Source organism: Acanthochromis polyacanthus, chromosome 19, assembly GCF_021347895.1.
Source record: "Acanthochromis polyacanthus isolate Apoly-LR-REF ecotype Palm Island chromosome 19, KAUST_Apoly_ChrSc, whole genome shotgun sequence".
In the NCBI taxonomy this organism is placed as follows: domain Eukaryota; kingdom Metazoa; phylum Chordata; class Actinopteri; family Pomacentridae; genus Acanthochromis; species Acanthochromis polyacanthus.
In genome coordinates this window covers 21205439-21223819 of record NC_067131.1, presented here as the reverse complement: position 1 = coordinate 21223819, position 18381 = coordinate 21205439, and the positions used below count along the sequence as shown (strand labels likewise).

Genomic DNA, 18381 nt, shown 5'->3' with positions numbered 1-18381 from the left:
TTGGTACCCCTCAGTTAAAGAAGGAAAAACCCACAATTCTCACTGAAATCACTTGAAACTCACAAAAGTAACAATAAATAAAAATTTATTGAAAATTAAATAATCAAAATCAGCCATCACTTTTGAATTGTTGATTAACATAATTATTTAAAAAAACAAACTAATGAAATAGGGCTGGACAAAAATGATGGTACCCATAACTTAATATTTTGTTGCACAACCTTTTGAGGCAATCACTGCAATTAAACGATTTCTGTATTTGTCAATGAGCGTTCTGCAGCTGTCAACAGGTATTTTGGCCCACTCCTCATGAGCAAACAGCTCCAGTTGTCTCAGGTTTGATGGGTGTCTTCTCCAAATGGCATGTTTCAGCTCCTTCCACATATGTTCAATGGGATTCAGATCTGGGCTCATAGAAGGCCACTTTAGAATAGTCCAACGCTTTTCTCTCAGCCATTCTTGGGTGTTTTTGGCTGTGTGGTTTGGATCGTTGTCCTGTTGGAAGACCCATGACCTGCGACTGAGACCAAGCTTTCTGACACTAGGCAGCACATTTCTCTCCAGAATGCCTTGATAGTCTTCAGATTTCATCGTACCTTGCACACTTTCAAGACACCCTGTGCCAGATGCAGCAAAGCAGCCCCAAAACATTACTGAGCCTCCTCCATGTTTCACCGTAGGGACAGTGTTCTTTTCTTCGTATGCTTGCTTTTTGAGTCTATGAACATAGAGTTGATGTGCCTTACCAAAAAGCTCCAGTTTGGTCTCATCTGTCCAAAGGACATTCTCCCAGAAGCTTTGTGGCTTGTCAACATGCATTTTTGCAAATTCCAGTCTCGCTTTTTTATGAGTTTTTTTCAGCAGTGGTGTCCTCCTTGGTCGTCTCCCATGAAGTCCACTTTGGCTCAAACAACGACGAATGGTGCTATCTGACACTGATGTACCTTGGCCTTGGAGTTCACCTTTAATTTCTTTGGAGGTTGCTCTGGGCTCTTTGGATACAATTCGAACGATCCGTCTCTTCAATTTGTCATCAATTTTCCTCTTGCGGCCACGTCCAGGGAGGTTGGCTACTGTCCCGTGGGGTCTTGAACTTCTGAATAATATGAGCCACTGTTGTCACAGGAACTTCAAGCTGTTTAGAGATGGTCTTATAGCCTTTACCTTTAAGATGTTTGTCTATAATTTTTTTTTCGGATGTCCTGGGACAATTCTCTCCTTCGCTTTCTGTTGTCCATGTTCAGTGTGGTACACACCTTTTCACCAAACAGCAGGGTGACTACTTGTCTCCCTTTAAATAGGCAGACTGACTGATTATGAGTTTGGAAACACCTGTGATGTCAATTAAATGACACACCTGAGTTAATCATGTCACTCTGGTCAAATAGTTTTCAATCTTTTATAGAGGTACCATCATTTTTGTCCAGGCCTGTTTCATTAGTTTGTTTTTTTAAATAATTATGTTAATCAACAATTCAAAAGTAATGGCTGTTTTTGATTATTTAATTTTCAATAAATTTTTATTTATTGTTACTTTTGTGAGTTTCAAGTGATTTCAGTGAGAATTGTGGGTTTTTCCTTCTTTAACTGATGGGTACCAACAATTTTGTCCACGTGTGTATGTGTGTTTATGCCGCTTGTATCACTTGTTGCACATGAAGTCAACTCTCTGCTGGTGTATGATTGCCAAACTTTGCTAAATCTAAGAATCTTCACTAAAGATCCTGCCAATTTAGGTCTCTATGGACAGATATCTCTACCTCATTTCTATCTGACATCCCAACATACAGTGCCTTGTGAAAGTATTCGGCCCCCTTGAACTTTTCAACCTTTCGCCATATTTCAGGTTTCAAACATAAAGATATAAAATTTTAATTTTTTGTCAAGAATCAACAACATTTGGGACACAATCGTGAAGTGGAATGAAATTTATTGGATATTTTATACTTTTTCAACAAATAAAAAACTGAAAAGTGGGGTGTGCAATATTATTCGGCCCCTTTACTTTCAGTGCAGCAAACTCACTCCAGAAGTTCAGTGAGGATCTCTGAATGATCCAATGTTGTTATAAATGTCTGATGATGATAAATAGAATCCACCTGTGTGTAATCAAGTCTCCGTATAAATGCACCTGCTCTGTGATAGTCTCAGGGTTCTGTTTAAAGTGCACAGAGCATCATGAAGACCAAGGAACACACCAGGCAGGTCCGAGATACTGTTGTGGAGAAGTTTAAAGCCGGATTTGGATACAAAAAGATTTCCCAAGCTTTAAACATCTCAAGGAGCACTGTGCAAGCAATCATATTGAAATGGAAGGAGTATCAGACCACTGCAAATCTACCAAGACCCGGCCGTCCCTCTAAACTTTCACCTCCAACAAGGAGAAGACTGATCAGAGATGCAGCCAAGAGGCCCATGATCACTCTGGATGAACTGCAGAGATCTACAGCTGAGGTGGGAGAATCTGTCCATAGGACAACAATCAGTCGTACACTGCACAAATCTGGCCTTTATGAAAGAGTGGCAAGAAGAAAGCCATTTCTCAAAGATTTCCATAATAAGTCTCGTTTAAAGTTTGCCACAAGCCACCTGGGAGACACACCAAAAGTGGAAGAAGTTGCTCTGGTCAGATGAAACCAAAATCGAACTTTCTGCCCACAATGCAAAATGATATGTTTGGCGTAAAAGCAACACAGCTCATCACCCTGAACACACCATCCCCACTGTCAAACATGGTGGTGGCAGCCTCATGGTTTGGGCCTGCTTTTCTTCAGCAGGGACAGGGAAGATGGTTAAAATTGATGGGAAGATGAATGGAGCCAAATACAGGAGCATTCTGGAAGAAAACCTGTTGGAGTCTGCAAAAGACCTGAGACTGGGACGGAGATTTATCTTCCAACAGGACAATGATCCAAAACATAAAGCCAAATCTACAATGGAATGGTTCACAAATAAACGTATCCAGGTGTTAGAATGGCCAAGTCAAAGTCCAGACCTGAATCCAATCGAGAATCTGTGGGCAGAGCTGAAGACTGCTGTTCACAAACGCTCTCCATCCAACCTCACTGAGCTCGAGCTGTTTTGCAAGGAAGAATGGGCAAGAATTTCAGTCTTTCGATGTGCAAAACTGATAGAGACATACCCCAAGCGACTTGCAGCTGTAATTGCAGCAAAAGGTGGCGCTACAAAGTATTAATGCAAGGGGACCGAATAATATTGCACGCCCCACTTTTCAGGTTTTTATTTGTTGAAAAAGTATAAAATATCCAATAAATTTCATTCCACTTCACGATTGTGTCCCACTTGTTGATTCTTGACAAAAAATTAAAATTTTATATCTTTATGTTTAAAGCCTGAAATGTGGCGAAAGGTTGATAAGTTCAAGGGGGCCGAATACTTTCACAAGGCACTGTACCTCTGCCATACACCAGTGCCACTCCCTTGGTGAAAACGCTGCTGGTTCCGGGGTAAGCGAAGCGGGTGTCTGGTGAGGCTGAGGGCCAGATTGGTGCGCACTGTTCGTGGTGGATGTGGAGCGGTACCTCGCCTTGATGTCTCCCGACGTTGGTTGGACCCTGTCGCTGTCTGCTTGGTATGGCTTGGATGACATGTTTCTGCCCCACGGTCCCTGCTCTCCTCATCCCCACTGGCACGGGATGGATCCGGGGAACTTGCGGCCTCTGCGTAGGGACCCACTGTAAGCTGTTCGCCCAGACCCACCAGATCCTGCCAGGTTTGCCCTAGTTAACACAAGATCGCTTGCAAATAAAACATTCATCCTAAAGGGTCATTCCATGTGGTTTCATCAGATGGTGGTTGCCGCACCATCTTCAAATTAGTCCTAAATTTGTATGCCATTAGATAGTCACAAAAGTATTTTATATGCAAAATTGTAGGCCTGTAGCTCAAATAGTTTCTGAGTTGTTGGGGTCTGAAATTTTCAGAATTTGGGCTATAAAAAGCCTCGCCAGCGTTTTTTGGATCTTTAAGTGGTTATTTCTTAGCCTCTAGACATACAAGAGAGCTGTGAGTTGGTAAACAAGGCCTCTGCATGTAGCTAGTGCCCCGCAAACATCCCCAGGTGTTTCCCTACACTCTGCAGGCCATGGGGGCTTGCTAAAAATGCTTAAAATTAAGAGATACCTACTCACGAGTGGGGTTTGGGACCTTAAAAGTACTAGAAATACTGCACAGAAGTGTTCTAACAGCCCTGGGTTCCATTCTACACAAACTTGTGTGATAACTTAGCAAACTGGAGCTTTCTAGGTACCTCAGTTTGGAAAATATGAGCTCCCAAAGTTGGACGAGATTTTTAATTGGCTATTTTTGGTGGCAAAAATCTCAGTGTGGGACAGGTACCAGAGACCCCAAATTTTTCTACAAGACAGTTCCATCTGTCTTCTATCACTGTACAAAAAAGCAGCAGGGTTATATTTGTAGTTACTGAGATATTCTTACTCAAAATGGCATGGGTAATGTCAAAATCGTTTTTTGCTTTTCAGTACTTTAAATTGGGATACAAGTATTAGTAGTCATTCCAATTGTAGTATTATGTATGTTTTGTTCTTTTTAAATGTTAGTTATTAAAGGTGACTACCTTCAAAAAGTGTAATGGTATAACTTAGGTATACCTAAGTTATAACTTAGGTATAGGTTCTTTTGCTTGTAACATGACATTGTACAATTAAATTTAACATGTTTAATCCCACTGCACTGATACTGTAAAATTCAACATTATTGTTGTTATTTTTAAATTAATCAACCATGAACTACTGCAGAGCTCCCTGAATTCAAGTTAGTGCATGTAATTTGTATGTGTATGTTATAATTACATGTATGCATTGCAAATGGGTATACTTAAGTTATAGTGAGTCCAGTGTCTTCACAGAACTTTTACCTGGTGAGTGCTACTATTTTATTTCTCCACGGACATCTGGTCTAGCAGGAGGAATTGCAACTGCTTTTAAAAGTGATTTTAAATGTAAACAGATATTCCTGTCATTGACCTTCTCCAGCTTTGAATTAACTCTGAGCTGAGAAGTTCTCACACAGTGCTTTGTGTTGTGGTTTATCGGCCTCCTAAATATAACAGTGACTTTTTAACTGACTTTCCTTGGTTCTTGGCCGACATCATGCTGAAATATGACCGGGTCCTGAGTGTTTGTGATTTTAATATTCACGTGTGTTGTCCGGAAATCTCCTTGGCTAGGGATTTCTTAAACATAATTGACTCTTTTAAACTTGTACAGTCTGTTCTGGGCCCAACACATGATCGTGGTCACACACTTGATCTTGTTTTATCATATGGTCTGCCTGTTTTTTAACTTGGAGATCTGTGAAGCCTTCTTCTCTGATCATGTGCCTGTACTTTTTGAAGCTGCTGTACGTGATAACAGTTAAGTCTCGTGCTGCTGCTCACAGATGTCGGGTTTTTAACTCTTCCACTGTTGCTCGCTTCTCAGCCACTTTCAGTCAGAACTCCCAGTCCTATGTGTGATAATACAGAGGCTCTGAGCTCTCAGTTTCTTGGTACCTGTCAAATTGCCATTGACGCTGCGGCCCCATTAAAGAGCAGAAAGCATAAAGTTCTACCAGAGCCTTGGTTGAATGAAACAACCCTCACTGCCAGACGGGAGTGTCACAGAGATGAGTGCAAGTGGAAAAAAGATAAACTGGAAGTGTCTTTTCAGTTTTGAGAGATCGTTGGCATCTTTACCAGTCCATTGTGAAAGAGGCTAAAAGAAAATATTTCTCTTATTGTTGTCTCTGTCACAAACCTCATGTGTTGTTTAATCAACTCTGCTCTGAATGCACCATAGACTGTGGGAATTGAGCCCTCCCCTTCTGTGTGCGAAAACATTTTGCAATTCTTTATTGCTAATGTCACTTCTACCAGAGCATTTATTTCACCTCCTGCTTATGACCCCTCTGTGTTCGTTCCTTGTTCTGCTGTTTTCGACTCATTTGAGCCTGTGACCCTGACTTTAGTGCAGGAGACTATGGGTCATTTAAAACCTTCAGGTTCACCCAGTGATCCTGTTCCTCCTCGACTCTTTAAGGAGGTTTTCCCTGCAGTTGGGCCACATTTTCACAACATCATTAACAGCAGTCTGTCCTCTGGTGTGGTCCCTGTAAATTTTAAACATGCAGTTGCGCAACCCCTTATTAAAAAATCTGGACTGGATCCTGCTGTTATTGCTAATTTTAGGCCCATTATTAAACTGTCCTTCCTCTCCAAAATTTTAAAGAAGATTGTTTACTCCCAGCTCATGGACTTTTTAAATGAACAAAATGTCCTTGAAATTTTCCAATCTAGTTTTAAAAGACTGCACAGCACAGAGTCGGCCTTTTTAAGAGTTTTTAAACGGCATTTTCTTAGCTACTGACTCTGGTCACCGCGTAATCCTTGTGCTTTTAGATGTAACTGCAACATTTGACACAGTGGACCATGACATCCTGGTTGCTCGTCTGGAGCAGTGAGTGGGCATCAGTGGCACAGCTTTGAAATGGTTGAGGTCCTACTTGTCACATCGGACATTTTGTGTTAGCCTTGGTGACTCTGTGTCCTCTACTGCTCCTCTCTCACGTGGAATCTGACAGGGTTTGGTTCTAGGCCCTCTTTTATTCTCTTTATACTTTCTCCCATTTGGCTCCATTCTCGGGAAGCATGGCATTTCATTCCACTGCTATGCTGACGACAGCCAGATCTAAGTCTCCCTCAAAAAGGCCAATTTATTTTCAATCAAGTCACTGCTGAATTGCTTGAATGACCTCAAGGCCTAGATGTCCCTAAATTTTCTCAGTTTTAATAAGAAAAAGACTAAGGTGATGGTCTTTGGTGGCACCCCTGTGCCCCCCCCCCCCCCCCCCCCCCCCAATTGATCTGGGTTCCTTGGCACAGTACGCCAAACCTATTGTTTGTAATTTAGGGGTAAAAGTGGACGCAGATCTGAAGTTTGACAGCCAGATAAAATCGGTGGTGAAATCAAGCTTCTTCCAGTTAAGGCAGCTGGAAAAAATCAAACCTTTTCTCCAGAGACAACATTTTTAAACAGTAATCCACGACTTTGTGACCACTCGGCTGGATTACTGTAATGCACTTTATATGGGGGTCAGTGGGTCCTCCATTGCAATTAATCCAAAACGCTGCTGCACGTTTTTTAACTGGCACAATTTGAGCACATTTCACCGGTTTTAGCTTCACTCCAGTGGCTGCTTATCCATTTTACAATTCATTTCAAAATTCTTTTATTTGTTTTTAAATCCCTAAATGGTCTTGCCCCACCATACCTCTCTGAGCTTCTCCATCCATATGCTCCTAGTTGATCTCTCAGGTCAGCTGACCAGCTGCTCCTGAGGGTGCCCAAAACGAGGCTGAAGCTCAGACGGGATCGAGCGTTCTCCATGGCCGCTCCACAGTTTTGAATGAGCTGCCAGTGCACATCAGACAGGCCTCCTCACTGTCTAATTTTTAAACCTTTCTTAAAACCCACCTCTTTTCTTTGGCATTTCACACCACGTGGGTTTGTTGTTCTCATGTGCACATATTTTTAATCTAGGATGGGCAGTCCAGTCTGTTAGTCTATTTATTTTTCATGTTTTTATTGTGTACTTTGCTTTTAGTTCTATTATTTTTACCTAGTTCTATTGTTTTTGTCTTAGTTTTATATTATTTTTTCTTAGTTTCATTATTTTTATCTTGTGATAATGTTTTTTACACTTCTATACAGCACCTTGGTCGGCTCTGGTTCTTTTAAATTGCTTTATAAATAAATTTGATTTTGATTTGATTTAATTTCTTTTTTGTCTTTTTTTGTCATTTTTGTTCCTTTTTGTCCTTTTTTGTTTCGTTTGTGTCCAGGTGTTTTTTGTAGCTTTTTTGTCAATTTTTTTCTCTTTTTTTTGTTTTGTTTCATGTCGTTTGTCTCATTTTTGTCATTTTGTGTCTCATTTTTGTAATGTTTGTCTTGTTTTGTTGTTCTTTGTCTGACTTTATTCATTTTGATCATAAAGTAAAATACTGTATTATTCAGTTCCAGATACCTGTGAGTAAATGTTTTGTTCCTTTGTAGACTCTCTGTGATCTGTAAGTTGTAATGTGTAAATGATAAACTGAAGCATAATGTTGTTGAAATTGAATTTATTCTTCTTAAGAAATTTCAGGTTATCAATATTGTTTTGTGAAAAGATAATTCCTTAAATGTGAACATTTTCAGAATTTGGAGTTGTCATTATTTATAGGTTAGTATGCTGTGATTTTAATGGTCCCACCCACTTGAGATCAAAATGGACTGTGTTTGGCCCCTGAAGTAAAATGAATTAGACACCCCTGGTTTATAATGAATGAACCTTCGCTCACACACAGAGGAATGGCTGCTCTCAAGAGTGGAATTTATAACACCTCTCAGCCCAGTATTCCCAGTGATGTCATGCCTGACAAACCCAGAGACTTCACAAAAATGGCTGCAGGACTGCCATCTCTGTTTATGCAAGAGTGTGATTTTGTGTTGCTCAGAGTATGTGTGATGGTTATCCGGTTCTGTGGGAAAGTCAGCCACCTACACCCACACACACTCACACACATACACAGACAGTCAGTGGTAGGACGGGGTCGTGTCTTCTCAGACCGAGGGGAAGTAGGGTAAATAAGCAGTCGACGAAGGGATCTTATTCTTGTTAGGCTGCTTGTTTTCCCTCCTCAGTACTTGTTTAGCTCAGGAAATATGCTCCCATCTTCTCCTGCATGCATACACACCACTGAGCCACGCTGCCTCAGGCAACAGGGAAGCATGGGAGTGCAGTAATGTGACTGTACAGATGGAGGTCTCACTGCCCGGATTTGGTGGTGTTGTATTTCTGCAGGACTCCAGACTGGGACTAAATGGTCGCATTTTGCGACCAAAATTTGAGCGAGTGCGAGTAAATTTTTCATCTATTCAAGCATGTGCGACCAGTAAATTTGCCGATTTCTTTTTAAATTATTCTTGAATATTTTTTTGTTGCTGACAAACGTCTGCTCCGCACTTCAGCCCAGTAGACAGTCATGCGCAAATAAGCTGTTTGCCAACCAACATTAACTCCAAAAGAAGAAGAAAGGAGACGAACACCAAAGAAGAAGAAGGCGGCAGGCGGGCCCATAGATATGAAGAGTAGATACGCCAGGGCATTGTAGCAGCTGGCTAAGCGACGTGCCTATGTGGCGGCCATCTTGGAGGGGGCAAAGTTCCCATTCAAAGCAATGCATGTACATTGAAAATAAATCAGAATTTGCTCATTTCTCAACCGATTTTCGTGTGGTCTACTTTATTGTCAACGTCAAAACGTGCTATTGATAGAGAATATTTGATCTGCAAAAAAAAAAATAAAACACTGAAAAAAACTTCATACAAATGTAGCCTGCAATTTTAGTTATCTTATTATTTTGTCACGAACTGAGCAGGTTGGACCCGAGCAGAAAGCCACACTACCAAGGCTGGCTGAATGAAAGTGATTTATTGTTTGGGGGGGTGAATAATGGCACGGAGGGGGGAAATCCAGGATGCAGGAGCAGCTGGTGTAGTGGGGGATTTTGGCCATAAACGGGGGGTCCAGGCAGGGACAGAAGGGGTCCAGGCAGGAATGGGGGTCCAGGCAGGAGGAAACCGGTGATGAGTTGCTGGGGAAAACAGACTAGGGTTCTGGATGGCTGGATCCCGGACAGCTGGGTCTGAGTGGAAGCAGGAGAAAACAACATCAGAAAAAGGCAGGAACTTAAACAGATTGTGCAAGAGGCTAGAGAGCAAACTGAACTGCATGGTTCTGGTTCAACAATCTGGCAGGGAGTGGAAGGATGAGCCGGTTCTTATTGCAGAGGTGTGTAATCAGGTTGATGATCGTCAGCTGTCCGGGAGCCGCAGAGGTGGTTGATTGCCTGAGTGGAGTCAGCTGGGAAGCTAGACTCCACTCAGGCACCGAGCTGCAGGGGGAGAGACAGGGCAGAGGAGCGGATGGGAGACAGAGAGAGACAGACAGGGCAGAGGAGCGGATGGGAGACAGCAAGACAGACAGGGCAGAGGAGCGGATGGGAGACAGCAAGACAGACAGGGCAGAGGAACAGGAGAGGGAGAGAGATGGGGAAAAAGGTATTTGGGATGCCAGATGGGAAAGACGGGATGAGAAGGGAGCTCTGACATATTTAGGTCCAGAGGCCAGGGAATCTTGTCAGTTCAACCATTACATATATAAATGTAAATACTTAGATATGTAGAAAATGTTTTGAGATCAAAAAATTTAATTGCAAATGTAATATATTTATTTATTAATATTAATTTATTATTACTTATTATGGGGCGGCTGTGGCTCAGGTGGTAGAGCGGGTCGTCCAATGATCAAAGGGTCGGCGGTTTGATTCCCGCTCTCGCCTAGTCGTGCTGTTGTGTCCTGAGGCAAGACACTTTACCCACCTTGCCTCCAGTGCTGCTCTCACACTGGTGTATGAATGGGTGTGAATGTTGGTGGTGGTCGGAGGGGCCGTAGGCGCGGATTGGCAGACTAGAACAGGATAGAGTGTATTTATATTTACAATAAACAACACATAAATAATAATAATAAACAACAGAATTATTATTAATATTCAATATTTTTTATTTATCTCTCTCTCTCTCTCTAGGCTGTTGTATAGTTGCAGCAAACCCCTCTCCTCAGAGCTGCTTCCCAATTCTTCCTCAACCCATAGTCTTTGGGAAACCTACACGGAGTAAAGAAAAAAGTAGACAGAAGTAAATAAGTATGTACACAACAACATATTTATAAAGAAATCATGCTAATAAATTAAGTACAAAGAACTGAATTAGCCAATATACTGGAGACCAAAGCTATTTAATTTGATAGGTATAACCTTGTTTAGTAACATTTCAATTATGTGAGAGCAGTCCTAAAGAATTGCCTGTAATCCCAATCATAAAATGGGTTTGGAGGAACAACATAGATGTTAATCTGTATATATATGAATTAGGCTTTATAACTACTATTGGTAGTACTGGTGGTATTAATAGTAATGCGACTACTAATAGTAGTAGTGGTAATACACCAACTACTGCTGCTGATACTGTCACTGCTACTACAACTTGTAATACAAGTACACAGGCTGATACTACTTCTACGACTAACAGCTACTTATACTACTACTGCTGCTTGTATTTTTCGTATTGCTACTACTGCTTGTACAGCTATACTACAGCTACTATTAATCATCTGGTATTTGGTTGTCCAGCTGTTAGCTCATGTTAGTGTTTTGCTAGTGGCTAACTAGTTAGCTCTCATGGACTCTCAAAAAGATTTAATAATGAAAAACGAGCCAAAAATTATTCTTACCTGTGGAAAGTTATTCCAAGTTTCCTTGTCTTGATCGTCCGACGTCGTGTGCAACCAGGGGTGAAAGTAGTTTTAAATTCTTGCCGGAACTATTACCATTATGTCCGTAGTGTTGCCAACTCCTCAGTAAGGAAAGTCGCTTTTGGCTGTCCTAAAAGTCGCTAAATGACGTCATCTCTTAACTTGCATATTTCCCAGTTTGCATGTAATTGTAATCAATGTTGTAGGAGAGAGGAATAACGTTGTGGAAGAGACCAAAAAGTGAGTATAAAACACCCAAAATATGTTTTTGAACTCAAGGTTAAATGCTGTGGTTTATTTTAGTATGACAGTGAAGAAACATTTTCATTTATATCCTGATCCGTAAGTCTGGATGGGATCTGTAGTGACTTTGCCACTGGGACTGCTGCGGGGTTACTGGACTGACAGCCTGTGCTTTGGTACGGGAAGAAGCTCACAGCAGCACCTGCTGCTTGTTGAGGACAGTAACTGCAGAATGATCCGAGTTTTCCTGTCAGAGTCTCCAAAACGGCAGAAAAAGTCACTAGATTTGTTGCTAATTGCTTTTGACAAAAAAATGCTTTGTAAGTCGTTTGATTTAGCGAGAAAGTCGCTAAGTTGGCAACACTGTATGTCCGTTGATGCTAACCGTTGTAAATCCTGTTGAAAGTTTTTCAGCCAATCACAAGAACGTGTGGAATTTCAGGCGTAATTTATTGCTCGCCCCCTCCCAGCGCAAGCAGCGCTTATTGACGTCTATTGACTAGTTGTTGAAAATGTCCCAGTGCAATAAATCAAGCGCACCTATTTGCTATTGGCTGCTACTGGCCATAGCAATCGCTGTGTTACAGAAGTAGACACGCACGCGCACTCACATACTGCTGAGTGAACTCCGGTCGATAGCAGGGAGCCGAGCGGCGCATGGGGCGCCGTACCCATAGATACCGGTGGAAGAGCGGCGTACTGCCACCGAATCTTTTCCCGGAACTGCGTTCCACCACCAGATCTTTTACCGGAACGCAGTTCCGGACCGTTCCGGCTTACTTTCACCTATGTGTGCAACTATATGAAGCACAATGAGCCGACATTCTTCTTGTTTTAGTTTTCGTGCCATTGACATCAATGGAAAACACTGAAACTTTGCCCCCACTAGCTTAGGCTACGTTCACACTGCAGGCTAAAGTGACCCAAATCCGATTTTTTTTGCCCCTATGCGACCTGTATCTGATCTTTTCATGACAGTCTGAATGACACAGATCCGATTTTTTCAAATGCGACCCAGGCCATTTGGATATGTGGTCCTAATTCCGATAGGTATCAGATCTTTTGCCATGCGACTTCAGTCTGAATGGCCAGGTCACATTTATCCGAGCTATACGTCATTGGTACACGACAAACGCCACTATTCTGCATTCAAGCAAAAGTGTCGTGCGGTAACAAGCATAGATATGAAGATCTATGGTAACAAGCACCTGTTGCCAGCCAATACAGCCCAACGCCAACACGTTTGCTTACCGATATGGGCTGCCGAAGACGTGTGTCTTGCCGTGAGAGTATTTAAAAGAGGCGCTCACATATGTACGTAAAGGTCGCCCTTGTCATTTGAAAATTCTGAATGAAGTCCGCATATGTGAAGCTTCTCACATCACTATCTCATCACTCCTGGCTGCGACTCCGCACTCACACAGTTCTCTGGACAGACGTTGCTGCCACTGCCCCACAAAACGCCAGCACCAAAATCCTGGCTCTCCTCCTTCTTGACCTTCTCCTTAAAACGATTAAGTTATAAATATGCTGGCTCCGGCTGTACAACAACTTTAAAATGGCCAGACATGCTCTACTGTTAGCGTTCATGTTTACTTCCGTAAACACGGAACACGCTCTCTGCGTGTCGTTGTCATGTGAGGTTCACACAGGAGATCACATACAAGTCACATTTAATTGGAAATGTGAATGAACTCGCAAAAAAATCGGATTTCACAAAAAAAATCGGAATTGAGCATTAAGCCCTGCAGTGTGAACGTAGCCATAGTGTCTCGGTATGCACGCCGCTCAGAGGGCGTGTCGTATCTAGTCTTCATATCTATGGGCGGGCCCATGTGTGTGAGAGCGGGGGGCGAATGATGGTGAAGCTCCTGATATTTCACAAAGCCTTTATTTACGTTCAGCCTTATTTTTAACACAAATTCATCTTTCTGTCCTTCACTCCTTTCTTGTCCTCATTCCAGCTGCTTATAAGATTCGACACATCCTTTGCTAGACAGCAAAAGCGTGGAACTGTTTTCTTTCATCTTTACCGGAATTTTCAGACTTTTCAGCAGCGTCTTCGTCATGTCGAGAAACCTCGTCTTAGAGAAACACTTCCTGTGCCGCTGGAATGTTTACAAAATAAAAGCCCGTAGCATTAAACATACACCTTCAGAATAAAAGCCTGGAGAAAACGGTTATTTTAACACTAGCAAAAGAAAGGCTTGGTAAAAGAGATGATGTCATGGCCCCTCCCTCTCCTGTGCTGCGCTCCTGGCCAGCTGTCGGCTTGGGCTGATTGGGAGCGGCTGTGGAGGAGCGCAGCCTCTCCCAATCAGCAATCAGCAGCTGATAAAGCCTGGCTCACACCACTACTCAGTGCTGGGTCATTGCTTGGGATACACCTGTCTGGTCTGCTCTGTCTTGGCTGGCGCCCCGCCGGCCACTCTGCTCCGGTCTCCCCTCCCGCTCTGGATTTCCCCGTCTGCTCCGGTCTCCCTCTCCGCTCTGGATTTCCCCATCTGCCCCATCCTGCCCGGCCCCGCTCCGAAACTCTGTCCACGCCTTGGTTCTCCAGCCCTCTGTCCCCGCTGCGCCAAAGCAGCCACCTGCCCGGTTCCCTGTTCTGTCCTGCCCGGCCCAGTTCCAGAACTCTGTCCCCAGCCTCGGCTCCCGATCCCTGGACTTATAATTGTGAGTCATCCCGTTTGTTCTAGCCCTTGTTGTGGCCTATTTCTGTTCATTGCTCATGTTTAGTTGGAGCCCTGTTTTATTTGAATACCTCCTGTCTGGAGTTTTTGTTGCGTAAGTCCTTGTTTATTAAATCTCTGGTTATCTGCCTGCCTCTGAGTGCCTGCTTGTGGGTTCAAAAACCCCCGTTCCCTAACAGATGAATTGATCAGCAGACCTTTATAAGAGTAATTTACACGTGATTTGGTATAAATACATAATGTGCACGTGCATAACACATGTCTGTATTCAGCACAAGGTCATTTTCATCTGTCTGAAATTATACATCAACTGAGCAGCCTTGGTGGAGTACTGCGCTCTGAGTGCTTTTGTTGTTATGTTGTGTCAACTGCTGCATTATAAAATGTGAATTGAAAACATAGTTTCTGAATTTATTGTGCAATTATATATCAGTAATACAGTGAAAATGAGAGGAAATGTGAATATTTACTTTGCAAGTCGATATTGATGTGCGCCCCTAAATTTTCTGCTTGTGCTCCTAAAATTTTAAGTTAGGGGCCACTGTGCTCCTAGGAAAAAAAGTTAGTCTGGAGCCCTGTGTCTGCACGCTCGCACAACAAAATAACGCTGCTTGTTTCTGAAGTCACTGTCTCTGAAGAAAAAATAAAGGATCTGATGCAGCATGCTATTTTATGGGAGAAACATCAATTGCAGTCTTCAGTTGTTTCTCAGCAGAAGTGAACCATTTTACAACATGTTCCAAAGGTGATATAATGTCACCTTTTTGTTTTAGTTGATTCCTGCAATTCCTTCAACAGAATTTTTTGTATTATGATATTCTGTATCAAATTATTTATTATATTCTTTTAGCTTTTTATGTTGCCCAAATTTTGCCCACAGGGATCAATGAAGTGTTGTCTCTTATCTTAATTTTATTGGAGTACTTTTTTGTTTTGTTTTACTCGTATAAAAAAAACATATTTTAAGTCTAAATACTGCATCTGATGCCTTGTTTAAATATTTCATGCAGTGCTAATAAAGAGTAAACCTTATAATTCCCTGTCAGCCATTATTAGAGCATGCAGGATTGTTGTTTGTACTAAGATGTTTTCAGATAGTATATGAAGAAAATATCTTCCTCATACATTATTCAGCTGTACTCTAGATCAATTAAGAGGCAAACAACAAACTCAACAAAAAAATGCTCATAACAAAAATGTGAATATTAAATCCTTAGTGCTACCTCAGCTAAACCAGATCTCTTTTTGTTCGGCAGGAGCGAATCTTCCTGACGTTGTCCAACTACATCTTCACGGCAATCTTCGTGGTTGAAATGACTGTAAAGGTGAGACACTCTGAATTTCCACTGACACATACAGTGCCTATCATAAGTATTAAGCCCCTTTGATGTTTTAACCTTTTATTGCTTTCATATATCAATCATGGTCAATAAAATTTAGCTTTTTTAACAAAGAAATCTATTGGAAAAAACTCTTTAATGTCAAAGGGAAAACAGATTTCTATAAAGTAATGTTAATGAAAGAAAATTATGTATATGAAAATTGTTTGCATAATTATTCACCCCCTTCAAGTCAGTATTTAGTAGATGCACCTTTGACTGCAATCACAGCAGTGAGTCTGTGTGGATAGATCTCAATCAGTCTTGCACATCTGCCCACTGCAATTTTGCTCCGTTCTTCTTTGCAAAACTGCTCAAGCTCTGTCAGGTTGCGCGGGTATCGGGCATGAACAGCCCTTTTCAAGTCCAGCCACAAATTCTCTATAGGATTGAGGTCTGGGCTTTGACTCGGCCACTCCAGAACATTTACCTGATTCTTTTTTAACCATTCCTGTGTAGCTTTTGCAGTATGTTTTGGATCATTGTCTTGCTGGAATCAGAAAATAAATCTTCTATCAAGACATAGTTCTCTTGCAGACTGAAAAAGATTGTCCCTCAGGATTTCAGTGTATTTTGCAGCATTCATTCTGTCCTCTATCTTTACAAGCCTTCCAGGTCCAGTTGCTGAGAAACATCCCCACAGCATGATGCTGCCACCACCATGCTTCACAGTGGGGATGGTGTGTTTTTGGTGATGTGCAGTGTTTGGTTTCCGCCAAACATGACGTCTTGTCTGATGGCCAAAAAGCTCAATTTTGGTCTCATCAGACCAAAGAATCTTCTTCCACTTGACCATGGAGTCTTCCACGTGCTTTTTTGCAAATGCTAGTCGAGATCTAATAGGACTTTTCTTCAACAGTGGCTTTCTCATTGCCACTCTCCCATAAAGCTTTGACCGGTGAAGAACCCGGGCAGCAGTTGCTACATGCACAGTCTCTCCCATCTCAGCAGCTGAAGCTTGTAACTCCTTCAGAGTAGTTGTAGGGTCTTAGTGGCTTCTCTCACTAGTCTCCTACTTGCATGGTCACTCAGTTTACGAGGGCGGCCTGATCTAGGCAGATTCACACAAGTGCCATATTCCTTCCATTTCTTGAGAATTGATTTCACTGAACTCCGGGGGATGTTCAGTGCCTTGGAAATTTTTTTGTAACCATCCCCTGAATTGTACTTCTCAATAACCCTTTCCCTGAGTTGCTTAGAGTGTTCTTCTGTCTTCATGGTGTAATGGTAGCCAGGAATACTGATCAACCACTCTCTGGACCCTTTAGACACAGGTGTTTTACAACTCAATCACTTGAAACACACCCACACCACTCAGATGATCTTCATTTCACTAATTGTGAGACTATTGGCAACAATTTGATGGACCTCTATTGAATTAGACCATTAAATTAAAAAGGGGGTGAATAATTATGCAAACAGTTATTTTATTTATATAATTTTCTTTCATTAACATTACTTTATAGAAATCTGTTTTCACTTTGACATTAAAGAGTTTTGTTCCAATAAATTTTTGTGTTAAGAGAGCCAAATTTTATTGACCATGATTGATTTATGAAAGCAATAAAAGGGTAAACCATTAAAGGGGGTGAATACTTATGATAGGCACTGTAAAAGCATTAGTGGTGAAGGACTTTCTGTGAGCTACATTTGAACTTTCCTTGAGGCTTATTGCAAAGTCTGGGAAAGATGTTGGTCATTTTAACCATTATGTTATGGGATAATTAATGTTATCATTTCCAATTCATGCGTCTTGTTGTGCTTTCCTGCATGAAGTCATCCTTGAACCCCACTGACCTCAGCACTTTATGCCACAAAATATCTGGCAGGTTTGAAGTGGAAGGAACCATATGAACACTGGCTGTCTCACCTCGAGACCTCTTATTTGTCCTGAGCTTAGAAACAAACAAGATGTGATACCTCAGCGTTCGCTCGCAGTGCAAAAAATTTTGCATAATATGGAGAAACCTGAACCAGACTCCAAAAACTGCTCAGCCGCAAAGCTTTGGAGAAAATAAAGTCTGTCTGATACCCGCATGTACTGTAAGCACAAAAGCACAAAAGAAAGCAGAGTGGGAAAACAAATGAAAGAATGAGAGGCTCAAACAGACAGCAAACACACACGCGCTTCCTCTGAGGGCTGTTTCATAAGGCTAAGAGGAGGATTGTCTCGCCAGTACTGAAATGGCCCAGCTTTGAATGGAGATCCATGCAGGCGTGGGTAGGAGTGAGCAGAGGCAGAGGGGAGAAAAGTTCATGGGTGTCACTCATTCAAAGCCTCTGTCTCTATTTTTGGTCCCAGTGGCTCACAAACATTGTGCCTGCACTCACACACTCAGATTTTGGTTCTATAATTTAATGCCCAAGTCATCTTTTTAAGAGTAGTGCAAACACTAAATCAAAACTTCAGGACTTTAAAGCTGCTTTGTTCAATATTTAATAAGTAACATAATGGGAGAGGTGGATTAATGTCTTTTATCTCGATACACAGGATGTCACAATAACTCAACGTAAGAACACACCATTACAGGTTCAGAACAAGTAGGCCTACATTTACTCCAGCGATCTACTTAGTTCCTCTCTAATTATTTTGAGTGTTTCTATTTTCTGCTACCTTATCCCTTTGTCACTATATTTGAAGAGAACTTTGTAGTTTTTACTCCACTACAGGTACATTTATTTTTACAGCTGGA

General features: G+C 41.8%; 1 protein-coding gene across 1 annotated transcript in view; it reads left to right on the top strand.

Annotated features, from left to right (window-relative positions):
- cacna1g (calcium channel, voltage-dependent, T type, alpha 1G subunit) overlaps positions 1 to 18381 on the top strand; it is a 695215-nt gene that overhangs the window by 521499 nt on the left and 155335 nt on the right. Inside the window, 1 exon segment of the mRNA XM_051939241.1 lies at positions 15566 to 15634. Within this exon segment, the coding sequence (XP_051795201.1) occupies positions 15566 to 15634 (69 nt within the window).